Source organism: Psittacula echo, assembly GCF_963264785.1.
Source record: "Psittacula echo genome assembly, chromosome: 13".
NCBI classification, from domain to species: Eukaryota; Metazoa; Chordata; class Aves; order Psittaciformes; family Psittacidae; genus Psittacula; species Psittacula echo.
Window position 1 is genome coordinate 11,861,275 of NC_137749.1, and position 25,072 is coordinate 11,886,346.

General features: G+C 53.9%; 3 protein-coding genes across 9 annotated transcripts in view; 2 read left to right on the forward strand and 1 right to left on the reverse strand.

Annotated features, from left to right (window-relative positions):
• Window positions 1–426: 426 nt before the first annotated feature.
• On the reverse strand, window positions 427–6,464 carry DDX54 (DEAD-box helicase 54). The gene is made up of 20 exons (XM_080628542.1): window positions 6,363–6,464; window positions 5,432–5,570; window positions 5,293–5,363; window positions 5,035–5,220; window positions 4,855–4,904; window positions 4,709–4,750; window positions 4,367–4,462; window positions 4,151–4,272; window positions 3,912–3,973; window positions 3,651–3,782; window positions 2,979–3,189; window positions 2,492–2,626; window positions 2,098–2,319; window positions 1,933–2,006; window positions 1,648–1,851; window positions 1,394–1,539; window positions 1,211–1,324; window positions 1,026–1,130; window positions 771–874; window positions 427–684 (listed from the first exon to the last, which is right to left on the reverse strand). Exons 1-20 carry the CDS (start codon window positions 6,402–6,404, stop codon window positions 467–469), a joined length of 2,475 nt encoding a protein of 824 aa, XP_080484668.1. The 5' UTR covers window positions 6,405–6,464; the 3' UTR covers window positions 427–466.
• On the forward strand, window positions 6,441–9,000 carry RITA1 (RBPJ interacting and tubulin associated 1; the record flags this gene model as incomplete). Its single annotated transcript, XM_080628361.1, has 3 exons — window positions 6,441–6,673; window positions 7,598–8,443; window positions 8,874–9,000. 2 exons carry the CDS (start codon window positions 6,441–6,443, stop codon window positions 8,094–8,096), a joined length of 732 nt encoding a protein of 243 aa, XP_080484487.1. The 3' UTR covers window positions 8,097–8,443; window positions 8,874–9,000.
• A 2,281-nt stretch (window positions 9,001–11,281) lies between these two features.
• Window positions 11,282–25,072, forward strand: part of TPCN1 (two pore segment channel 1) — a 48,349-nt gene continuing 34,558 nt past the window's right edge. For 6 of the 7 annotated variants that reach the window (XR_013957966.1, XR_013957967.1, XR_013957968.1 and 3 more), the window contains exons 1-2: window positions 11,282–11,357; window positions 11,534–12,400. Coding sequence is in view for 1 of the 7 variants with exons in the window: in XM_080629045.1 (XP_080485171.1) it covers window positions 12,289–12,400 (112 nt within the window). In the remaining 6 variants the exon portion in view is untranslated. Of the gene's footprint in view, window positions 11,358–11,533; window positions 12,401–19,626; window positions 19,825–23,056; window positions 23,344–25,072 lie in introns of all 7 variants that reach the window. The other variant, XR_013957965.1, reaches the window with a different exon arrangement.

A 25,072-nucleotide genomic window follows, 5' to 3' on the forward strand; every position in this document is an offset into this window, starting at 1 on the left:
GGCAGAGCCTGACCCTCTGGGGTACCCTCCTACAAGTGGGACCTGGGTACCACAGAGAACTGGGAGCTGCTGCTCATGTTCAGGCTGCTGCTGCCTCTGAAGGCATCTCCCATCACAATATTCCCCATCCCTGGCAGTGCTCAAGGCCAGGCTGGACATAGGGGCTTGGAGCAAGCTGCTCCAGTGGAAGGTGTCCCTGGCTGCGGCAGGGGTTGGAACTGGATGAGCTTTCAGGTCCCTTCAACCCAAACCATTCCATGATTATAACCCAGACGTGTACGCACAGCACTTGCTTGGTTTACGACTGCGCCGGGTGGTGGCCCAAAGCAGGAATCACCCCAGGCACAATGCTTTTAGCAAGGACAAAGAGGAGCCCGAGTCCTCCAAACCAGCCACGTATTTAATACCCGCTGCCCCGGTGCCCAGCCCAGGCGAGGGGGGAGCCGCCGGGGCTCAGCCCCTGTCCCTACACCCTCTTCCTCATCTTGCCCTTCTTGGTGCCCGGCACCCTGCGCCCGAAGGCCATCTGCCGCAGCTCCTGCACGCGCTGCCGGTTGCGGGCCTTGAGGCGCTTCAGGCCCCCGCTCTGCAGGAACCGCTGCTTGGCCGCTCTCTTGCGCTGCTTCAGGATCTGCTGCTTGTTCTTCAGCTCCGAGCGCACCCGGGCCGGGGCCTGTGTGGGCCCTGCAGGGGGGACACAGCCGAGCTCGGGAGGAGGCAATGGGGAGGATGATGGGGGGGGGGCTTCACCCCTTGCTCCGGGTACTCACCGTGCCCGCGCCGGTGCTTCCCACGGAACTGCTCCCGGCTGCGTCCCTCTTCCTCATCCTCATCCCGCTCATCAACCTTGTACTTCTGCTTCCACTTCTCATAGCTGGGCCGGTGCGTTAAGGGGATGTGGGGTGGCTCCCCATTGCCCGACCCACTGCAGTGTCTGACCGGCCTCCCCCCCACGCCGCAGGTAGGGGATGGCTCCCCAGGAGCAGGGCACAAAGCTCGCTCTTGCTCCGTCACAGGCAGGATACAGGTTGTTCTTGTAGGAGCTGCTGATGTAGCGCCCGCTCTCCGTCTTCACCTTCTTCTTGCCCTCCTGGCCCGTCTGCCCCACGAAACGCTTCTTCTTGCGGTCCCTGTGAGAGAGGGGAGGGTGGTGAGACCCCCCCCAGCCCTGATCCCCCCACCCCCCAGCCCACGGACAGTCCCCACTCACCACTTGAGCAGCTGCTTGCTCTTGTTGAGGTTGTGGTTTTCATCGCCCATGAGATCCAGCACGGCGCCAGCTGCCTGCTGCTCAAAGGGGCTGCCCTCGCCACCAACACTCAGCCTGCAAAGGGCGGGCGGTGAGAGCAGCCCCGCTGGGGCAGGGCAGCAGCAGGAGTCCCCCAAGACTCACCCCCTCTCGCTCTCGAAGTCCTTGGGCCTGTATGGGATGTAGAAGTCCTTGTCCTGCTGCACCGACTGCTGCAGCTTCTTCCTGGGGCCGCCTTCTTCCCCTCGGCCCTGTTTTCGCTTCTGGCCCGAGACGTTGGAGAACACGTCCTGGAAGGGATCAAGGAAGGACCCTGCAAACCACTGCATCAGCCCCCAGCACAGCCTGGAGCTCCTGGTCCATGTCTCCAGGGCCAACCCCCATCCCTGCCCCATTACCTGGAGGTCTTCCTCATTGTCACCTTCTCCTTCTCCCTCAAGTGCAGGGGGGACTGGGCACAGCCCCTGCCCTTTGAGAGCTGCCGCCCGCTTCTCCTGCTGCCCGCGCTGGTACTTCTCAATGAGGGCATGGTCGTGGCGCCGCTTGGAGCGCATCACGGTGCTGGCCAGCGTCCGGGATGTGGCGTTGATCTCAAAGATGGTCTGATCCCAGAGCGGGAATGGGATGAGCGGCATGGACCTTCCCTCCCACCCAGCTCAGACAGAGAACGGGTCTCAACTCACCGCCTTGGACTTGTAGGTTTTAATGCTGTCCACAAACTTCAGCCTCTCCAGCTCCGTGTCTTCAAAGCGAGCACCTGAGGAACACAGGGATGGAAAGGGGCACAGATCAGCTCCCTGGTGATGGGAATGGGGGTCCCCTCCCTCAGTGTCCCCAGAGCAACTCACTGAAGAGTGGGTGGATGCCAAGCTGGGACACATCCATGTCTTTTGCCCTCTTGATGGACTCGGGTGAGGGACCGGGCCGGGATCTCAGGTACTGCTTGTGGGCATTGTCAGCCACACGGCGCAGGCTCCGCAGCTCTAGAGAGCCCTCGTGGTCTGTGAGCAGCAAGCACTCCTCATCGTCCACCAGGCTCTGGGGGACACGGCCCAGGACCCCACCAGCATCTGCAGTGCCAGGAGACACCACGTCAGCTCGCTGGCACGGCAGCAGTGTAGGATTTAATAGAGCAAATGACCATGGAGAGCTCAGTGGTGTTAAATCAGCATCCCCAATGTGCTTGGGGAAACACATCCCTCCATGAAATGGATAAAACCAGTGTCCCAGTTTGGACCTTACCAGCAGGCATCTCCTGGGTACCAGCAAGGACAAGCGGGCGCCCCAGGAAGAGATGGAGGTCAAAGACATAGGGCATCTCATCAGGAGCCACCAGTGAGTAGGCAGTGCCGCTCCGGCCGGCTCGGGCCACACGACCTGGAAAGGAATGGAGGAGAGTGGGAAACCAGAGCCCAAGCCTGATGGAAGCCCAGCAGGGACTTACTGGTGCCACTGGGAGCACATGCATGTGACATTTACTAGGTGGGCATGGGTGGCAAGGGGCTGTGCGTTGTTGGGAAGGGGGAAAAAGGGGAGCTCATCATGGTGCCATCGTAAAGGGAAGGCAGCAGCCCTGCTCCAAGAGTCCAGCAGGGAGATCAGGGATGTTCCTGACACTGCTTAACAGGCAACAGGGATGGGAGAAACAGGGGACAAGGGACTCGCACCCTCCTTGTCACCGAGGGACCCCCGGCTTGCAATGCACCCTGCGCAGGGCACCAGCACCCACCGACACGATGCAGGAAGAGCTTGGCCTTGGCGGGGAAGCTGTAGTTGATGACATTGTCCAGCATGGGGATGTCGAGCCCGCGAGCGGCCACGTCGGTGACCAGCAGCACTGGGCACTTGCCCTGGGAGAACTTGGCGATGTTGATCTTGCGGGCGGTCTGGTCCAGTGAGCTGTAGATGTGTGTGCAGCGGATGCCCTGGGCCGTCAGCAGCTGCGGAGTGGGGAACAGGGATCAGATCCCACCAGGGAACGCACCCACAGGCAAGAGAGAGGGCCCCGAGAGCCCAGGGTGCCCACCCAGACCCCACATCCCGCTCTCTCCAAGGGGTGAGTGGATGCAACGCCTCCATGGTGTCACATCCTGGGATTTCTCCTGCAACCCAGCAAAACAGAAGCAGAGATTCCAGCAAGGACATGCCCAGAGAAGTGGTGAATGCTCCATCCCTGGCAGTGTTCAAGGCCAGGCTGGACAGAGCCTTGGGTGACACAATCTAGCATGAGGTGTTCCTGCCCATGCCATGGATTGGAACTGGATGATCTTAAGGTCCTTTCCAACCCAAACCATTCTGAGTCTATGCCCACCAATGCAGACCCCATGTGGGCCTGGGAAGGGGTCCCAGCACCCTGCCCTTTCACAGGGGTACAGGCTGGGCACCCCCAAATGCCACTTGCCTCCTTGAGATACTCCGTGTGGTGCTTGGTGGCCACGAAGACAACCGTCTGGTCCTGGGGCTTCACCACAGTGCGGAGCAGATGGAGCAGCACGGCCGGCTTGTCATCCCCGCGCACGTGGAAGAAAGCCAGCTGCAAGGGGGGCACAGCTCAGCCCCATTGCGTCCCCACACCACACACTGCCACCCTCTGTCCCCTCCTCAAGCACCACAGGCTGCCTGCAGGGGTCTGGGGCACAAAGCCCCCCCCAGCCCCTCTCACCTTGAGCTGCTCGCTGAGCTTGGACTCCACATCCAGGCGGATCAGCATGGGCTCGGTGAGGCCTGTGGGACACGGTGACACACAGGACACGTGTCACACCTGGGATGCGCTACCAGGACCAGCCCCACCGCTGGGCTCAGGGACACCCGCTTGGCCCAGCGCTATCCCAGCTCAGTTTTGGCAGTCCTGGCCCCAGCCCAGCTGTGGGATCACGCCGTGTCCCTGTCCCGTGCTCTCACCAGCCCGGGCGAACTCCACGAGCAGCTTGGGCAGCGTGGCGGAGAAGAGCACGGTCTGGTGGCAATCCGGGAGCCGGGCGATGATCTCCTGGAGCTGCTCGGCAAAGCCCATCTCAAAGAGCCTGCAGGGAGGGGACACGGGACATGGCAGTGCCTGTTCGGTCCCTCTGTGCCCAGTGTGGGGACCCCCCCGGCCCCGGGGACCCCCCTGCGGACCTGTCGGCCTCGTCAAACACCACGTACTCCACCGTGTGCAGCTTCAGCTTCATCTCCACCGCCACGTGCACCAGGCGCCCAGGAGTGGCAATGATTCTGCAGGGACAGAGCTGCTGATGGGACCGGGTTGGGGGGGAACACTGTTCCCACTCCATTCCGGGCGCAGGGCCCAAATCCAACCCAATACAGACTTCACTGTTCCCTATGGGGAGCACAGGAAGATGCTCCAAGGGAACACCAGGATGCATCCATCAGGCATACTGGCTGCAAGCACCAGTGATGTCCCTGGAGGGCTCTCGGGGCCGCTTCCCCATTGTGTCCCCTCCCTGTGGCCCCACTCACATGTCGGGGTTCTCATGCAGGGCAGCGAACTGGTCCTCCATCCTGTGGGAGTGGGGAGAGGCTGGGACATACCGAGTGGTATGGGGCAGCTCAGCCCCTCGCCAGGCTCTGGGGAGGCTTTAGGTGGGGACATGGGGACAACTCACTTGTCTCCTCCCAGGATCAGGGCTGTCTTCAGGCCTGTGAACTTGCCCAGCTGCGGGGTGAGAAACAAACGTGTTGGAGGGGGGGTAAAACCAAACCCATTCCCCTCGTTGTCCCCATTCACCCCATTGTCCCCATTCACCCCGTTGTTGTCCCCATTCACCCCGTTGTTGTCCCCATACCTCTTTGGTGAACTTGAGGGTCTGCAGGGCCAGCTCTCGGGTGGGTGACAGGATGAGGGCACGCGCCCCGGCCTGGCTGGGCACCTTGAGCCTCTCGAACATGGGGATGAGGAAGCACGCCGTCTTCCCGCTGCCCGTCCGTGCCATCGCCACCACGTCGCGGCCGCGCAGGATGGCGGGGATGCTCTGTGGGACACGGCACCGTCACCGGCACCGTCCCACCGCCACCGCCCCACGGCGGGGACCCACCGCGCTCACCTTCCTCTGGATGGGGGTGGGCACTTTGTAGCCCTTCTTCATGATGCCCTTGAAGACGGGGTAGCTGAGGCCTGCGGGGATGGGGACGGGTGAGGGACGGTCCCCACTCGGGTACCGCAGCCCCAGGCCCCGCACGCACCCATTGACTGGAAGCCACCGGATTTCTTCTTCTTCTGGTTCTGGGCCCGCACCAGGGCCCGTGTGTCCGGCTCGGCATCAGCCTCGGCATCATCCTCCTCCTTAGTGCTGGGGAAGGCAGGCAGCGGGGATACAGGGACCTGGGGACAGCGGGGACACGGCTGTGGCCACAGTGGTGCCAGGGGCTGCAGCTCTGCATTGCCAGTATGGAGGGCATGGCCGCTGGTACCGGGGACATTGATACTGGGACAGCAATACTGGGGTTACTGCCACTGGGACACCAGTATGGGGGACATCAATACTGGGACATTGATACTGGGGATACTGACACTGGGACACCAGTATGGGGGATATCAGTACTGGGACATTGATATTGGGACACCAGTACAAGCGACACCGGTACTGGGACACTGAGACACCAGTATGGGGGATATCAGTACTGGAACATTGGCACTGGGACACCAGTACAAGGGATACTGGTACTGGGACACCAGTATGGGGGATATCAGTACTGGGACATTGGTACTGGGACACCAGTACAAGGGACACCGGTACTGGGACACCAGTATGGGGGATATCAGTACTGGGACATTGGTACTGGGACACCAGTACAAGGGACACCGGTACTGGGACACCAGTATGGGGGATATCAGTACTGGGACATTGGTACTGGGACACCAGTACAAGGGACACCGGTACTGGGACACCAGTATGGGGGATATCAGTACTGGGACATTGGTACTGGGACACCAGTACAAGGGACAGCAATACTGGGACACTGGCGCTGGGGACACCGGTACCAGGCCCAGCAGCACGCGGGGGACGCTGGACACGCGCACCGGACACACGTGGCGCGGTACCGCCAGCGAAGGGGACGCGGGGACGCGGGAACGCGCGCGCCGGGGTCTCCCCCCCCCCTTCCCCCCCGGTACCGGCGCGTCCCGGGTCTGGCGGCGGGCGCGCGCCGGCGCCATGTCGGTAACGGCGGCGGAAGCGGAACTACACCACGCATGGCTCCTGCTCCGCTCCGTCCCTTCCGGAACCGGAAGCGGCGGAGCGGAGCAGGGGCCATGCGTGGAGCGGGCGCAGCCCCGGTGCCGCGGGGTCGCCGCCGCCCGCGGGCATCATTCGTGGACGAGTCCCTGTTCGGGACCCCCGCGGCCGCCCGCGCCCCGCCGCCCGCATTCGCGCCCCCATGGGCCGGGCCCGCGGGTCCCGGGTCCAGGCCGAGCAGTCAGCGCAGGTGAGCGGGGCCCCGGGGCTGCGGGTGTCGCTCTGTAGGCACAGTTGTACCCGTACCCCCCGTATTGCGGTACCGGGTGCGTGCGGGATCGCTCCGAAACGGTTCACGGGTGATGTATGTTCATTAATAGACATAGGCGTTGTAACGCCGTGGGATGCCCGCCCGCTCCCGTTCCTCCGTCATTCGGGTAAATAAGGGCTTAGTGCGGGTGCTGTGAATTTGAGGAGTGGTCTCCGGGGGTCGTTTGGGGAGAAATATCCCGATGTTTCTGTGGAACTCCGTTAGTTAAGGACATCGGGACGTGTGTTTGGGTACAGAGTCACAGCCTGGTTTGGCTTGAAGGGACCTTAAAGCCCATCCAGTTCCAACTCCCTGCCACGGCAGGGACCCCTTCCACTGGAGCAGCTTGCTCCAAGCCCCTGTGTCCAACCTGGCCTTGAGCACTGCCAGGGATGGGGCAGCCACAGCTTCTCTGGGCACCCTGGGCCAGCGCCTCAGCACCCTCACAGGGAAGAGCTTCTGCCTAAGAGCTCATCTCAGTCTCCCCTGTTTCAGTCTGAACCCATCGCCCTGTGTCCTGTTGCTGCAGTCCCTGATGAGCTCTTGCTAGATTAACTGCATGTCCTTGTGTGGGCTAATTTACGACCCTGAGAGGCTCCTTGAGGTGTTTCTTTCACAGCCATTTACCTATTTCTAAGGCTCATCAACAGGAGGACCCTACACTGGTTTGAGAGAAGACACCTGCTCCTCGTGTTGCAGCTCCTTCTCTGTGTCCTCTATACACAGTAAAGCCCTAGCTCAGGAATCCTTGTAGCCCTGCCTGAGTCTCTATATTCAGTATCGTGGGTGGGAGGGTCCTGGCTGACTCTGATGCTCCCCTGTGTGCGGTGGCCGGTCCTGGTGCATGGTTCCTGTGTCCCGCAGGCTGAGAGGCCACGCTCCATCTTTCTGCGATGAGTCCCTGTTCGGCCCGGCCCGCGCCGCTCCTCGCATGACCCAGGAAGATGTAGCCAAGCTCCAGGCGCTGCTCTGGAGCCCTCCACCCGCCCCCCGAGCCCAGCCTGGCCTCTCCCGCTGCTGCAGAGGCACCCCGGTAAGAGCTGCCCACCCGCCGGCGGCAGCGGGCTCGGAGGTGTCGCAGCGGGACACATCCTGTGTGTGGAAGCGTCCTGAGAGCGAGCCTCGCTCCACAGGCAGAGGACGACCCCAGTCTCTGGGCTGGCCGAGCACCCCCTCGGATGGACCCTGCCGGGCTTTGGACAACCCCAAGCCAGGAAGGTGTAAAAACGGGGGTCCCTTGACAGCCCCCCCGGCCCCCCGAGGCCCTCCAGGGCTGGGTCGGTCGCAGCGTGTGTCCGGACCTCCTTTGGCCAGGAACAGCAAGGCAGCGGGTACCTGCAAGGCCAGGCCTCCCTGGAAGTGAAGCCAGATGTTCCTCTGGATGCCTCCCCAAGACCTCCTGATGGCCAAGTCCATGGGGACCCTGCGACTTTCCATGGTTGGAAATGAAGGATGGGGCTGCTCTGTGCTGGGAGCCGTGTGTGCCCGCAGTGCCAAGCGGGCAGTGACCTCCCTGTGCAGGGCACACTCCTGCAGCACCAGAGTGGGACAGCTTTGATGGTGACAGCAGCTTCCATTGACTGCCCAGTGGTCATCAGAGGTGCGGTAATGGGTCAGGTTCCTTCTGACCAGGAAGTCCAGCTGGGAAGTCGGAGCAGCAGGAGACTGGACTGCCTGCAGCGTGGAGTCCAGGAGAAGGACCAGGCACAGGTACTGCTACAGCGGAGCGTGGAGGGGACAGGCAGGGATGGAGCTGGGTGCAGCGGGTGCCACAGGGGCAGGTAAGGTCTGAGGGCCCTGATGGGGACCTCCACTGACCAGCTCCAGGAGAGGAGTCCTGCTTCGTCCTCCCTCATGTGTACAGTCACAGCATCGCTCATGCTTGACAGGCCTGCAGGAGATCTCTAGTCCAACCTGCTCAAGCAGGTGACTGGGCTTGGGCTGCTCTCCTGTCACTGAGGTGTGGAAAGCCTCAAGGACAGAGGGGCAGGCACAACCTCTGACCCCTACTTGACTGTCCTTGGGGCGAAAAGTGTCCCTTGATACCCAGGCAAAGCTTTTCTTGATCCGGTTTGTGTCTGTTCTCGTTCTGCTCTGCACAGAGCTTGGCTCAGTCCTCATGGTCACCTCCTCTTCACAGGTACAGGCTGCTCTGAAGCCCCCCAGAACCATCCCTGCTCCAGGCTGAACGAGCCCCAATCCCTCAGCCCCTGTGCACAGGACGTGCTCCAGCCCTGACCATCGTGGTGGCTCTCTGCTGGCCTTCCATCAATGCTTTAATGGTCTCCTCTGGCAAGGAAGGAGAAGGTGAGGACTGGCATCACCCTGCATCCTGCTGCTGGGGGGATGCCCCTGGACTGGATGGGGTTTGTGATGGAGAAGGATCTGCCACAGGGATTTCAGCAGCTTCTGGTGATGAGGACGTGCTGAGTGAACGTGTGATCCTGTGGTTTGTACTGAGGGTCACGAGATGATCTCGCAGCAACACCACGCTCATCACCAAATAAATGGTCCAAGGCAAATCTGCAGGGCCTCATGTTTGGACCACGAGCTGCTGCTGTGTGATCTGCACACAGGTAGTGTGTCCAAAGGCTGTCCGAGCAGAGCAGCTCCTCCATGTCCATTCCTGAGGTGGGAAAGTGCAGCTCGGTCTGAGGGAATATGGGTAGGGAGGCACATAAAGGACATGGGCTGGGTGACCGGGGGTCTGCTCCCCTTGGCAGGGAGGATGCAAGGAGGTCACTGGGAGTTTGGTAACTCCCACACAAAGGGAACCATTCCCTCAGATTCACCCAAGGACAAACCCAGCCAGGTTAAGGGCATCGCTCTGCCCCCAGGAATGCCTTTATTACCACCTTGAGCAGCAGGACTGGGGTTAGACCCACCTCAGCACACAAAGGACACTGCAGCTTAGGCAGCCAGCTAGGGGCCTGTGTTTCTGGTCCAGCTTGGTGGCAAGAAAGGTTATTCTTGCTTTTGAAAGGTAAGAGAGGTCAAGGTGAAAGAGCGAGTCGTGTTGTCATGCTGTGGTGTCCTCCCATCCAGCCCTGGCAGGCTCTGCCTTAGTGCAGGAGCTGTCCAGTTGGGTAAAGACTGCAGGGACACGAAGGCAATTTGGGCCTTCTCAGGGGATGCTGATGGGGCTGAGGCTGTTCAGCTTCATGTGGATGTCAGCACGGTGCCAGACAAGCCTGCAGGTGTCTCAAGTGGGCTGGGAGAGAAACCCAAGTGTGATTTGGACACTAGATGGAGACAAGAGGGTTAAGGATTGCCACAGGAGCCAGAACCCTGTTCCCCAGCAGCAGGTGGATGAGTGGGATCCATTGAGGGGAGTCAGCAGCAATCTGGGGTAACCACCCCAAAATCTAAGCCATGGATAACTTCCTCACTGTTTACGCCACAAGGTTGCTTACAATATAAATGGGGTTCTCACTCACATTTGACTCTTTACTGCTGCCCTGTCCTCTTGTTCTACCGGAGCTGTGCATCCATCACGTGAGCTTGGTTATGCTGTGGGCTGCCCTGCCTGCAGGAGGCTGGTGCTTGTGTGCAGCCAACACCAGATGTGCATAAAATGAGGCTGGGGCTGGAACTAGGTGACCTTAAGGTGCTTTCCAACCCTAACCTATGATCCTGTGATTCACATTCACCCTGTCCAGTGTCACTGATGCTCAGTCATAGCTGCGGTCCTGCCTGCTGCTGCTGCTCTTAGTTCTCACTCCCCATCTGCTCAGCACCTTCTCCACCTCTGACTCAACCCTGACTCCTTGCCTTGTGTCTCCCAGCAAAGGACCAGTCATCCTGAGGACTGCTTAGCTTCCCAATCCAGCTGTGCTGCAGACAGCTGTAACAGACGGCTTTATGTGTGGTCACTGTTACCTGTGCTCTCTCAGCCTGCACCAGCTCCTGTGTCTCTCAACACGCACCTCACCTGATCCGCAGCAGCCTCACTGCTGTGTCCGGTGTCTGCTGGCCCAGTGCTTTGCAGAGAAGGTTTCGAAGCTGGCCCAGTGGATGGGGAGGAAAGGTGATGCTGCGAGGAAAACGCCTGCTCGCTGGCTGCAGCTGCGTTGGTGGAGGCTGCTTTCCCCTCAAATCAGCACTGTAACAAACAGCATGTGCAGCCTGCGGGAGCTGGGTCATTGCCCTTAGAGTGGGCAGCGGCCTGACATGACAGCATGGCGACCGGTTTAACCTCCTCCTCTGTGGGCCCGGCGTGGCGCCCCACCGTTGCTAGGCGACCGCTCCTCGGGGTCCTCAGCAGAGCCAATGGCGGCTCTCCGAGAGCCCGCCCCTTCCTCCCACCGGCACCTCCTGGAGCCAATCAGCGTCCCCCGCTGGCCGGAGTGACAGCTCCGCTACCCAATGGCGAGACCAAACGCCCGTGGGGGGGGGGAGGCGGGAATAATTCAGCCCCTGTCGCCGGGGCCGAGGGCCGGCGGTGGGCGGGGCGAAGCGCGCTCGGAGCGTGGATTGGATGGAGGGAGAGGCCCGCGCTGCTCGCGGCCAATGAGAGGCGGCGGGGCGGGGCCGCGCGCGCCGGGCGCTGAGGAGAGGTGTCGCAGAGGGCGCCGGTTCGGCGGGGCCGGGTTGTGGTGTACCGGGAGTCGGGGCTGTCCCTGAGGTCCGGCGGCGGGAGGCGCTGCCCGGGGTGGGCTCCGCAGGAAGGCGGGGAAAAGGAGAGGATGGAGCCGGTTTGCGCGGGCCGGGGGCGGCGGGGGCCTCGGGGAGGGCTGAGGAGGGGAGCGGGGCCCTCACAGCGCGGTGCCAGCCCCGTCTCGGTGTCCCTGTTTCCCGCAGGCCGCGGTACCGGCAGCTCTGCCCAGCCGCGAGTGTCCGCCGCGAAACCGCACGTCCGGTGCCCCGGGGGGGCTCGGCCTGTTGCTGAAGGGATGCGGCCTCCGCCGTGACGGAGATGGGAGAGTGACAGCAGCGCGGAGGCACCGGTTGTGGAGAGTCCTGTGACGTTGTCCAGGCCCTGCTTGAGTTTTCTTTTCCTCCAGCTTTTAAAGAGACCCCGAGACCTTGTGCCAGTGGCATCACCCAGTAGAAAAGCCCCCGGGAACTTCATGTGTGCGGCCTCAACCCGGCCTCTTTCCCCTCCCCACCTGGAGCTGAGGCACTTTGGCATGGCAGGAGACAGAGCCATGTGTGATGGTGACACTTAGCATCATGCTGGCTCTGGATGCGTCACTCCCGCTCGCTTCTTGCTCCGAGTGCTCAGGAGTTTGTCAAGAAGCACTTTCTTTTGCTTCCGTGCCGCGCTGCGAGCTGTGCGCTGACAGGAACACCCTGGACCTGGCTTTCTGCGTTTAGCTTTGGCATAAATCCTGCCTTTGGGTCTGGTATCCTGTGCTGCGTTTTGAAAGCAAATCACTAGATCCTTTTTGAGCTGTGATCTCGAGAAATGGGTCCCCATACCTTTGTATTCTTACGTATAGAAGACACCCCTGATGGAGGAATCCCTGGGGAGAGTTTTTGACATCAATGTTACAAGTGGAATTGAAACAGGCATCGTTTAAAGTGCTTGGAGCAGGAGCCTCTGAAGGGAGAGGATGGCTGTGAGCATGGATGATGACGTTCCCCTTATCCTCACCCTGGATGACAGTGGAAGCAGCGCCTCAGCCCCCCTCGATGATGCGGACCGGGAGGAGCTGCCTAATGAAAGTAAGATCACTTTGTCGTTGTTTCCTGCCTGCTGTGCTGGCCTCGCTGCTTTCCCTCTTTGTGGTGGCTGCTCTTTGTAGTGCTTGCCAGGACCTGAACCTCTGGGAGCTGTCACTCAGCGTCCCGGCCGCCTGCCTGGGAAAACCAGATCAGGAAGTTGCTTATTGTGTTGCTTGTTTACTCCCAGCACTGAGGCGAAGGACACTGGGTAGACAGGTCCTTTACTAGCACACATTTTTGTGGTTTCCATGTAATAGCCTGGGACCTCATTGTCCTTAAGCTCAAACCTCCTTTCCTGCACGCTGGCATCTCCTTTTCTGAGCACTGGCCACTGTGCTGTACCTCTGGCCTGAGCTGGCAGATACAGCGGCTCTGATGATGTTCTGGAGTATTTTCCTATTCCTTTGCAGTCTCTTGTTTTGCCTGTTTCTAGTTTACATTCTGGTTTTTGTAGTCAGGAAAGTGATCTGTGGTGCTAAATCACTTTAACATCTTTAGTGTGTTCTTGTCAAAGAAGCTGGAGTACTTCTGTACAATACACTTGTGTTAGCCCCCAAGTATTTAGTGAGATAGTGCCAGGCTGTGTGTGTCAGGAGGGGAGGAAACAAGAGCCCATCTCTTGGAAGCATTGCTTTCTCCTCAGCGTATCTTTGTCAAAGCCAAGGCCCTGCACTGGGAGAGATGGGAGCAGCAGATGTGGTTGCGCACATTCAGTGAATTTCTGGTTTATTTTATACCTCACTGAATGTATTTGAGCAATTCAGTTCAACACATCCTCTAACTTCCAATCTGCATTGCAGGTGTATGCACAGGTCTTGTGAGCCTATTCAAGCCCTTGCTGCCACGAGCTTCACATTTGTAACAAATAAATAATTTCCTGGGTTGGCTTCCCTTTTTCCTCCATTTACCTCTATTCCACGCTGCCTCTGTGAGCCTCTGCTGTGATTTCTCTATCACAATCATGTGGCTTCCCTCAGTTTCCTCCTGCAACTTCCTGAGCCAGGGGCCGGTTCCTGGCGATCAAGATTCCTTCTCCCTCCTCCTCTCCTACCTCTGCAATACGCATCCCTGGCTAAATTGCCCAGTTGACTTTCTCTTAGCTCTGCTGCATCTTTGCTCCATTACATCTCTTTGTCTTTTGAAGTTTAGCTCTCTAATTTAAAGTTAAATGGAAGAGAGAATGCTTCCTCACCCCACTGGTGTATTTTTAGGCTTTCTTGTGAGTAATTTTAATCCCTCTTCACTCGTCTTTTTCTTCCACCCACCTCCCATATCTTTAACCCAGTGATAAACCTCACACAACTTCTTTAAAGCCACCATGTTAAAGCACAAGTGTGAGAATGAGCACATTAATAAATAAAACTGTTCCATTCTGCTTCACTTGAAATACAGGGAAACTGTTTAGGGACCAATTTTGTGCTGCTTAAAAGGTTGCTGTGTGGTTTTTGAGAATTCATTTCCTGGGATTCTTTGCATAAAGGGTCTTTGGGCATTGAAGAAGTTTTGCTGTGTTTTAATCACTGTTCGAGTTGAATTTGCCTAGAAATTACAAAGCTTATTCTATGCAAGGAATACTGAGTGATACAGAGCCCTGTGAAGTCAGGGAGTACTGGGAGAGGGGGCTGATAGATTAGAAGGGGAAAGCTGGAGAAACAACTTGAAAGGCACATTTATTTATCTCTGAGAAGCGGGAAGCTTGAATTAGTGAGTGAACAGGCTGATGCCACTGCTTGCAAAGTAAGCTTGTTTAGGAAGCAGGATGTGTGGTCCAGCTTTCCTCTCTGCCTGCAAAAGAAATCCACTGTGAAATGCACAATGTCCCATGGAGGCTGTGAGCAATTCAAATGTTTCCCTTCTGTTCTGCCTCCACTCCTCTGCTGAGGACTGAAATGGCATTACCAGAGCTGTGTGATTTCATGGTTTTATTCAGCTTGTCTTTTTCAGGGATGTGAGAAGCCCTTTTCAGGAGAGGGAGTGCTGCCTGGGTGATGATGAAGGCATGGGACAGGGCAGCTCAGAAGGCTGTTTCCTTCTTGTTCTGTGTTCCTTATGCCTAAACTGTCATGGTTCAGCCAGCATTTGGAGGAATAGCTCACTTGTTACTGTGCCCAGCCATCAACTGGGGATGTGGTGGCAGGTGAAACACAAAGCTGTTATTTGAGTCTCTTCCCAGATACCAGCTGGGACTGTTTGCAGTGAGGGACCCACCAGCCTCTTCCCAGGTGACACGGAGGGAAAGACAAAGTGAAGTGGGTGTAAAGGTGTGAAGCTGGGTTAAATCACACACCCAGAGCTGATAAGAACCAAGCTGTTTTGTGTTGCTGTGTCAATGAACCTCTCTAAATATTGATCCACATTCCATCCTGAGCACTGTGTATCTGTGTGATTTCAGTGTCTCAGCTCTCATGAGTTTTAAGGAAGTTCTTGTGCTTTAAAAGTCAAACAAACAACTTGATCCATAATGTGGCTTTGTTACAATTGGGTCCTTGGATAAATGAATTTATAGTCTTGGACTCTTGGTGTTGATTGTCAATGCAGACAAGTTGAAATAAGTAATAACAGGGCTTTTTGAAAACAAGTCTGTTGTTGGTGTCAAAAGAAAGGACTGAAGTGCGAGAGTGAGCCTTGCAGAAGAGTCCTCTTCTGGGTAAGTGAGTGTCTTGGGTTAGAATAAATGAAAGCTAAAGGAGAAAACTGGGTGGAAAATTACATTCTTAAATTAAATGTCCAGCTGCAAAAATTAATCTCCCTAATCATACTTAACAGAAGAAAATCTTTGCATGGAGAGGAGTAGTAAAGCTCTGCCTTGGTTTGTGCTGGAGACACCTCTTCCAGGGAGCTCCCATTTACAGCCACAGCAGAAGGTCAGAATCCTGCAAAGGTGATGAGAGTTCAGACCACATCCAGAAAACCGTGGCCCTTGTGGTGCTGATGGGTTTCTGACTATAACACATAGGACTGTGGTGCTGGGTAGTTTTCCTTTCAAGCTCCAGCAGCTGAAGGAGACAGAGGGAAGTGCTTTCATCACTTGAATCCATGCTAATGATGCTGCCCTTCCCTAATCCATCCTACCTGAAAATCCCCAAGTGCTGCACACACTCTAATTAAGCTTCCCAGCACCTCTCTGAGTGAATGACTAACAGGGACTGCATTTCTTTAGAAGGCAGACCCAAGGGGTGCAATCCTTGTGTGACTTCTCCCAAAATGATGTGCTGAAACCAGTGAGAAGCAGCCAGGGTTTAGTGACTCCCATCCCTCACCCACACTCCTGGGAAGCATTCAGATGGGGTTCTCAACAGATCTCCAATGTTTTCCCTAGACAAAGGCAGCATGGATAGCCTTGAAACTCTAGGACAGTGTCTCTCCTTGAGCTGATGGGAACTAGAAGCAATAAATGAGTGCACATTGATTTAGCCTGTATTAGATCAGATACAAGATCCTTCTTTGCCTCCCGCATGGAAATTGCTGTAGCCTCAAGTGGAGTTTCAGTGTGCTCAGAGCAGAAAGTACAGCTCAAAGTGTCATACAGGGAACAATAGAATATTGTCTGTTTCTCCCACACAATGGATTATGGCAAGTGGAAGAAGTCATCTTTAAACTCTGGGTTTTTACAAGAAAGCAGCTGCATCTGCTGTTGAGGTAAAAATGAATTACTGGACATGAGGAGGGGAGGGAGCAACTGCAGCAGCCAAGTGAGATGTTTTCTAGAAGGATTGTTGGAACATGGGAAGTTAAAACTTGGAAGGCTGAAGTTTCAGCTGAGCCTGTGTGATCTCAGGGTCTGCTGCCTGAGGAGTGAATTGTCAGGAGGACTAGAGCCAGCCTGGCCTTTTGGGTAGAAGGAGCGTTGTTAATGTGCATTGCTGCGGAAGAGCAAGAGGCCCAAAGTCCTTGGTGAGGAATGTGGCTGTGGGTAAGGAAAGCAGTGACTGCCCCGGAGGCTGTGGGTTGTGTCTGTGGAGCAGTGTGTGCTATGTGCTGTGCTGTTGGAGCTGCTGAAGGAGGCCTCCCCCTCGCCTTGCTTCTGCACCTCGGCCCCATGCCGTGATGGGATGTGTGAAAAGGCTTCAGCAAAGCTGTTCTTTGTGGAGTTGGCTGATGGAAAATCATGTTTCTGAACACAGAGTCAAATTACACCATTAACGGATGCTCTATACAACAGACAATTCATTTCCCAATCCACAGGTAGGCACTTGTTCTTGGATTGGGGGCAGTTAATGTTGTTCTTTTGAGACATGGATATTTTGACATGTGCAGTGACCAATGCAACCTGGAGTGGTATAATTCTCTTCTGTGTTGGATCAGGGGCCAGAACATGTTTGCATCAGCGGTGAGGGAAAGTCTGTCCTGGTAACTCGCAGCTCATTTGGGCAATGAGTCCCTGCTCCACAAACATCCCTGTTACCTTTTTCCTCCCACTGCTTCCTATAGTGCCATTCGAGGATGAAAGGGATTTCCAGGTGTAAAACAAGTGTGTTTTCTGATGGACTGAGGGAACAGAGCATAAATACCTGACCTCTGGGGAGATGCTGCAACCACATAAACTCAGTAGCTGTGCTTGAGGAACCACTTTAATTGCTGTGAAAGCATCCTGGCTTTGCTGCGTGTGAAGGAGAACAGGCATTTTAAATGTCAGCCATGTAGTAGATGTAATGAATCCTTCAGGATCTTGTGGGAAAGTGAGGATTTTGAAACTTATGTGGACTTGGGCTCCGGTTGTGAAATGCTGCAGCTAATTGGTGTGAAGAAATAGGGATGAGGGAACAAGTGAAGGCTTGCAATGGAGCTGGCAGATCCTGAGATCTCTCACAGCCGGGCTCTCCAGCAGCCTCTTTGCTTATCTGGCTTTCTTGGACGCTGGGCAGGATATTTTCCCCCCTCATGGCTCCTAGGCTCGACTGATTTGCCTTTAATTAGTTCCAGTAGCAGTGCTTCCACTGCTGCCTGTAGGGGTGAAGCATGGCCAGAGCACAGGACTGGGATCTCAGTTTTGGAAGCAGTCTAGTTCTGCTGTTGAAGCTGCTCCTCCTCATACCTAGGTATGTCGGTTAACGTCAGTGTGGTCAGCGTGTCTCATCTGTAAAGCACAGATGACACCTCCCTGGAAGTGGGCAGGAAGCCTGGAAGTGGGCAGGAAGCCTTCATGACCTGGTTCTGACAAGGTTCTGCTTTGCATTGCTGTGCATGATTTGCTTTTCTTAATATATACCTGCTTAAAATGTATAGAGAGAGGAATTTTCTACTGAAGCATAAGTGATAGCTCAGTGCTGGATTGTTATTTATGCTTCTGAAAGTCTCATTTCTCTCACCTAACAGCCTTGTTGCATTTTGCATCTTCTGCCAGTGCTTTTCTAATCCTTCCCTGGCCTCGATGACTTGTAATGAATGTTTTAAGCAAGCAAAATGAAGCAGAACTGCCTCTGAGATGAGTGAGGGGTGAAGATGTTGGAAAGGGATGTGAACACCCAAAACATAAGGAGATTATTGTTTTCTCCTTCAGTACAATTTGTTTCCCTGGGTGATGAGCTCTGGAAAGTCAGAGGAAGGAGGTAAATGCTGCTTTTTTAGGTGTTGGGTATCTTTCAAACAATGTTAGAAATATGGAAAATGTCTTTCTGCTTTTAAGTTCCAAATGCATCACCCTCTGGAATGTCATTTATCCTGAGAATCTGGGGTTTTTTAAGGCAGGACCAACCACCTCAGCTGTGCTTTGAATACTTGTACAGAGAGGGTAGAGCTGGTACCTATGATGCAAGAGAAACACCACGGTGTTGTCCAGACCTCACAAAAGTATTTGTATCGAGACCTTCTCAACAGGACTCTGTGAATGTGGTACCTAGAGAAGGAGCACAGTAAGGTACCAGGAGGGGTTGGGGGCTGCAGCCATCATGTGTGTGTTTTTTCCAAGCCTGCCTTGTTTTCCTAGCCCTGCAGGAGATGGGTTGGCACAATGCACACATTGTGGGTTTCACAGTAGGAAGTTTTGTCCAACAGAATCTCTGCACTGTTGACTCTTTGGTGCAGTGAAAAATAAGAATTCCAAGTGATTTGGTCTTGAATGCCCCATGCTGTTCAAATGTGAGCGAGTAAAAGAGGATACAAGGTAAAGAAGACTTGGGTTAGTGTTCTATTATCCTGCAGTCAAATGGTTCTTTCTCCTTTGTCATCTCCCAGAGCCCTAGCAATGGATATCATCCTTCAAACACGCTCACTGTAAATTAGGGAGGCTGCTGTGGAGTGGGGCAAAGAGTCTGGAAGCTGCTTCTCCTTTTGTGAACGCAGGAGTAATGACCTTGATGCTTTGAGGTGGGAGCCCCTTCCTTTTGTGTGCCTCTTCTGTACTACACAGCTCACATCTCTTTGGTGTGAGAGCAGAACAGGCAAAGCCAAGTGTTTTCTCCCCAATGTGATGGCTTTAGTTGGAAGATGCTGGGATAAGGGCATGTGCTGTGGCGTCGGAGGGCTCTGCTTTTGGAACAGGCAGTCCTGGAACTATGAAAGATGTTAAAGAGCTTGCAAGTGTTCAAGCTGCAATTTGAAATCCACAACTTTCCAGCTCTAACCGGTCACTCCTCAGCCACCACAGCTGACTTGGGAACATTTGGCTCGGGAAGCGGAACAACAGTTGGAAACAAATAGTGATGAGTTTTTTCATGGCTTCCCAGGGAACGCATCAGTTTGTTCATTTTGGTGATTCCTGTGGATTTTTAAGGCACTGTAGATGCAGGATGTTCAGTTTAGCCAAGCTTGCTTAGTGGCAGATTAAAATGAGCAAAGGCTGAGCACGCTGAGTTCACTCATCATAACCAATATGATGCTTCTCAGAACTTCCTTTGCCCTTGGTATCTTCAGCGAGGAATCCTGCCTGCTGCCGTCAGCCCCCCTGCGTTGAAATCCCATTTTACCCATTTGAATGCTGTAAGAAGTGCTGTATAAACTAAACAGGAGCATCTGTGAAGTGGTTAGAGTTGTTGTTGATTGCCTTTTCCTTATTGCCTTCAGGGGGATTTAAGCTTGAATTTGCTGGAAGTAGAATTTATGAGCCAGAACGCTCCATTTCTGATCCTTAAGCTGGGAAAAGTGCGGTGAATTTGATAGGTCTTTCTCTTGCCTCCAACATCTCTGGGCTTTTGATCTGGACCTTGCAGGGCTCTCCCTGTGTCTTTAGCATAATTGCTTTTTGCATGTGGAGATGCCTGGTTTTTACATGGCTGCTTTCTTTACAGGGAGCTTTAGGAGTTCATCCATCTGCTGCCAGTGAGCGGTTCAGCCGGAAGCTCACGCACCGCCACTGCTGGTGTTTGCATCTGGGAGAGGGGGAGGCAGGAAAGGTGTGTTCATGTTGATCCACCACAGCACTGTGCAGCTGACAAAAGATCCTGAGGATGACAAGAGGAGCCTGATGTGATTCGGATCATAGCAGGGTGGGTTGGAGCTTGTATCCAGAGCTGCTTTTATAATAGAATCTTAGAATCCCAGCCTGGTTTGGGTTGGAAGGGACCTTAAAGCTCATCCAGTTCCAACCCCTGCCACGGGCAGGGACACCTTCCACTGGAGCAGCTTGCTCCAAGCCCCTGTGTCCAACCTGGCCTTGAACACTGCCAGGGATGGGGCAGCCACAGCTTCTCTGGGCACCCTGGGCCAGCGCCTCAGCACCCTCACAGGGAAGAGCTTCTGCCTAAGAGCTCATCTCAGTCTCCCCTCGGGCAGGTTAAAGCCATTCCCCTTGGCCTGGCCCTACAGGCCCTTGTCCCAAGCCCCTCTCCAGGTTTCCTGCAGCCCCTTTAGGCACTGGAGCTGCTCTGAGGTCTCCCCTTCAGGAGCCTTCTCTTCTCCAGGCTGCCCCAGCCCAGCTCTCTCAGCCTGGCTCCAGAGCAGAGCTGCTCCAGCCCTCACTGCATCCTCGTGGCCTCCTCTGGCCTCAAAGATTATTGATTATTATTGTGATCAGTAGTCACAATCTGGTGGTGCCTGCTTGGAACAAAAGGCTTTTCCTTTCCCAATTATGTGGGGGAATAAAATTTAGGATGTACCTCTCTGCAGAGCCATGTTAAAGCCCCTCATTCTGTGGGGCTGGACTCTCTTGCATTTCCTACATGACTGCCTCACACACATGTGTGTGCATACATTGTCATCTGGGAATATCTCATCATCTGTGTTTTATTCCAACTGTAACTGATTTTCTGAGAGCACTCTCGCTATCCTCAGTGGGTTTGGGAAAGTTCAGTGTACAAAAGCAATGTAGCTAAAGGTTTGCACTAGAAGGCACAAATGCATTCCTGCTTTTTGTTAACTAAATGAAGAAATGCCTGTAGAATTAAGCTGAAGTGATCAATCCTGCAAATGGGAGCACTGAGCACTCCTCAGGGTCAAATTGTACTGGTGACCTGGCCATGCCATTATAGGATAATCAGACATGGGAGGAGAAGGAAGGAATGCCATCCTCCAAAGTAAGTGCTTTGAGCCTGCTGGCTGGGGGTATGGGGCTCCAAAGGAAGTATTTCCATGTTCCATCCCCTTTTTCCTGTGGCACACTCAGCCTGCCTGGGGGTATCTGTGCCTGGTGAGAGGCACAAGCGCTGCTGTGTAATCCCTCTTGTCAATGCAGTGTTCCTGCACCACCTCCCAGTGATGCCCAGCTGGTTATTCACTTAGCTCATGGTGAGTCACTGCAGAAATAGGAAAACACTGCTGGGTTTTGACCATGTCTTTGTTTTCATGGTGCTGAGGGGAACATTGTTTTGCCAGGGTGCTGAGCAGAGCACAAGTACCGGAAACGGGATTGAGGAGAGGAATTCTTGCTGACTGCTTTGCTCTGTGTCTCTGCCTTACTACCTGCAAGTAGTAGTAAATGTTGTCCTTTTTCTGACCTGCTGCAGGTGCTTTGGTCCTGCCAGTAAATGCTTCCAAGCAAGTTCCTAAGGAGGATTTTGGCCTCGGGGTCAGGAAGGGGGAAGTGAGCAAGGCAAAGCCCCTTCCTTTCAAACACAAAGCTGGTGGCAGGGCCTTATCTCTGGTGATTGCAAAGGGGAAGGCTTCAAAACATGGAAAGTGATTCCTGTACTTTGAGAGAGCACAACTAAATGCTCATGGAAGCTTTAAAGCTGTTGGAGAGGTAGCAAAACATGGTACAGACATGCCTGTGGTGGCTGCCATGAAAGCAGCTTCACTGCTGTAGAGCAAAGGAAGAAACAGGAACTGGGAGTGGAGGAAAATCGTGGAGAGAAATGGGAAGTTCAGGTTGGATGTAGGGAGGAAGCTCTTCCCTGTGAGGGTGCTGAGGCGCTGGCACGGGGTGCCCAGAGAAGCTGTGGCTGCCCCATCCCTGGCAGTGTTCAAGGCCAGGTTGGACACAGGGGCTTGGAGCAACCTGCTCTAGTGAAAGGTGTCCCTGCCTGTGGCAGGGAACTGGAACTGGGTGATCTTAAGGTCCTTTCCATCCCATTCTGTAATTCTGTGACTTGAAGGTGCTTTAAAGGACTTGAGAAATGTGAAGTGATACTGATCTGGTAGGAATTCAAGGTTGAACACTGATCAGTAATGGTATGGGGAAGCTCAAGATATCCTCTATGTAGTGTGTGTTTGTTGAGAAACCAGATAACCTGGTCATTGTGTGATCTGTGCTTCTGTTCCTGCAGTAAATAGAGGTTAAACAGCTGAATCTAGAGGTAGGCATTTAAAAGCAGCAGATCGCTTGTTATTCTCCCTTAGGGCTGCAGCTGAGGCAGTGTGAATATTGCTGTGATAAAGACTTCCTTCTAGCCCCCGAAGAGATTTTGCACCAGGCAGGACATTGCAGCCAAACAGGGTTTCCAGGCAAAATAATGGGAAACCAGCAGCAGCTCTTCTAAGATCTGGACTTAAAGGGCAGTTTTTCATGTTGGCCAGGGGGGGTTTATGGAAAGGTGAGTGTTAATATGGACCTGAACCCATGCTCTGACTTATTTGGTGAGGTTATAAGAGAGCTTGATGCTGTTTTGAGAAGATATTTATTTTGGCACCCACGCAGCATTTTGATTGAGGAAGTGAACAGTACAAATCAACACTGTGTAGGCAGTGACTCTGCAAAGAGGCTGAGGGACAGGTCTTAAAATCCAACTGGTTGTTGGGACTGGTTAGTGAATAGGGATGTTACTAGCAGGGACTGTCACAGGGGTGATGTGTTGTCCCTGTGCCAACTGCAGCATTCCTTTCACGGTCAACTGAGCGGGAAGTGAGCCTCTGGGACACTTGTCCAGTGTGTATATGGGGTGTGTATTCCTCAGACCTTACAGTAAGAATAATGTTTAGGGTAGGTAGGTGACAGTGCCATCCGTGCTGGCTCTAAAGTAGTCAATGTATTCATGCTTGGTGTGTTTCTAGTGCCCTTGCTCCTGCTCATCCAAGAGCCATGAGGCTTAGAGGTACCTTCAGTAACTGGGTAACAGTGAAATTGTGTCTGTTGGAATAAGCACATATTTGACAGTGTTTGGAATCACTTCCTGAGAGTTGGAGAGGGTTCTGCAGTGCTGGAAGACTTTAGACAGCAAAAGTGTCCCTTTTCTGAAGATAGGGTTAAGCATGAGAACTGTAGGACTTGGAGTAAGGACCAGTTGAGGGAAAGCCCCCTGGCTGCTGGTTTGCAGATGTTTAACTCCTTCCTTCCTTCCTCTACAGCCATGTAACCTCTTCAGTTCCTGCCACATGTGCAGAGATCTCTTACTGGAGAGCAGTTACACAGCACCAGAGACTGGAGGTTTCCCCATTCCTTTACGTGCAGCTTCCTCTGAAGTTGGCGGCTTCTCCTTCCTGGCTGAGATACGATGATGAGGCAGAGGAGATGTGGTTGTGTTATAATTCAGAACCAGTGTGGTGGAGTCTTGTTCTGACACCACAAAACACAATTACCTACTTCTCCCTACTGTACCACAACAAATAACTGCCATCAGTCTCAGCCTGTCATGGTAAGGCATTGGAGTTTTGCCATAATATTGTTATTTAACTGAATTTATCTCATTTTCTTGCTATCCCTCTCTCTTTAGGGTGGCATGGCACATACCTTATTGCTGCCTACTCTGTTCTAGTCCTGCTCCAGCTCTGCGTGGTCATGCAGGAGGTTTTTGCCCAAACTAATACCGGTTTCCTCACATAAGGAAAGTCCTTCCCGTTGCTAACTGTGACTTCCCTGGAGGGCTGGAGCTGGCAGTGGGACCTGGCAGCACACTGCTTTGGGTAAAAAGGCCAGATTGCAGCTTAATCAAACATCTTTCCAAATGGCATCAGGCAAATCCAAAGGCTCTGCTTTGGAGAATTGAAATGAGGAACGTGCTTTTAAAATGCTGACATTGTGTTGTTACTGGTGCTAAAGCAGATCTTTTAACGTCTTAAAACCATGAGGCATCAGTTTCCCTTTTTGGTACAAAAAGAGGAAATCCTTTCATGTAGCAGGATATGTTAAAGAAGAGATTCGGATATTGTCTCTTTCCCTTTCTGTTGCTTCCTCCTAAAATATGCATTAGGAATTGTGTGTATTCCATGTCTGGCTTCTCATGAGCCATAGCCTTTGAGCTTGTCTCTTTATTTTGGGGGGTGGTCAGTAAACACTTTATTATATCCAATTATTTTTATTCCATTCTAAATCAGGTGTCTCACAAAACCCCTCAGTGGCTCGGGTATTTAATTCCAGTTACAGAAGAATTCTATTCCTGTGTCTGTAAAGCCTTTGTTGCTGTGATATGATCAGTCTGACAAGATTACAGCGCATATAAAATGATAGGTGATGTAAGGCTGTAGATGATCCTTCTGTTGTGGCTTTGACTTCTCCTTTTTGTGGTATGGAGGTTCGCTTGTGAAGATCACAAATAAAGGCTAGGAAACAGGCAGCAGTTTGCTTTAACACACTAGCAAGATTCTTAATTGTATTTTCCTAACACAACCTTTTATGTGAGTATTATAGAACAAAACTGCTTTGGTTGGACTTTGCAGCTCTGTTAAGAAGCAGGTACTCTGGTGTTACACAGTCTTAGACTGTGGAATGTCAGGTTCTGGCTCTCTTATGGTATTTCGTGGACTTTCTCATGCAGGAGGATTTAGTCACACATCTGGCAGAAAGCAGCTTTGTGGAAGAGGGCTTATGCATGCAGTTTGTGTGAGCTGCTGGAAGAAGATGCAGCTGAGTAGCAAGAGCTGGTAAGGCAGGTAATGTTATTGCAGGATGCAGCTCTGGGAGACAAGGAGGGATCCTCCTTTGAGGAGGCTTTTGAGCTGTGTGGTCTGGTGTATCAGTGAGCTATGGGAGGCTTAGAGGGGTCAGGGCTGGCCTCTCTAAGGGTGACAAAGCATCCATCAATTCATCTCCAGCCACTGAAGCCTCTCGCTAACCTGAGTGTGGATCCCAGGCATCCCGAGTGGGAGGGATCTGTCCCTCTGCCTCTTGCTGCTGCATATCCAAGAGTGCAATTGGGCAGCAATCAAGCATTTTCTGGTCAAAACTTCCAACATAGCAAGAGGAAAAAGAATCAAGCGCAGAGTGAATCAGGGTTGAGATCAAAGGAGGGTGAGTGCCCTAAGAGACAAGGCAGTGAGCTGCACAGATGAGGATCTCCAACTAACTGATCCCTTATCCTTATTTTCTTAGAAGCCTTCTACTTTTTCTTCTTCCTTACAAATGTCCCTTTTTTCCCAGTCGGGTGG

Coding starts and splice junctions, on each gene's coding strand:
- DDX54 (XM_080628542.1), bottom strand. CDS start 6,404: ATGGCGCCGGCGCGCGCCCGCCGCCAGACCCGGGACGCGCCG. Junction 5,364..5,431: donor CGGTGGCTTCCAGTCAATGG/GTGCGTGCGGGG, acceptor CCATCCCCGCAG/GCCTCAGCTACCCCGTCTTC. Junction 1,131..1,210: donor AGCAAGCAGCTGCTCAAGTG/GTGAGTGGGGAC, acceptor CCTCTCTCACAG/GGACCGCAAGAAGAAGCGTT.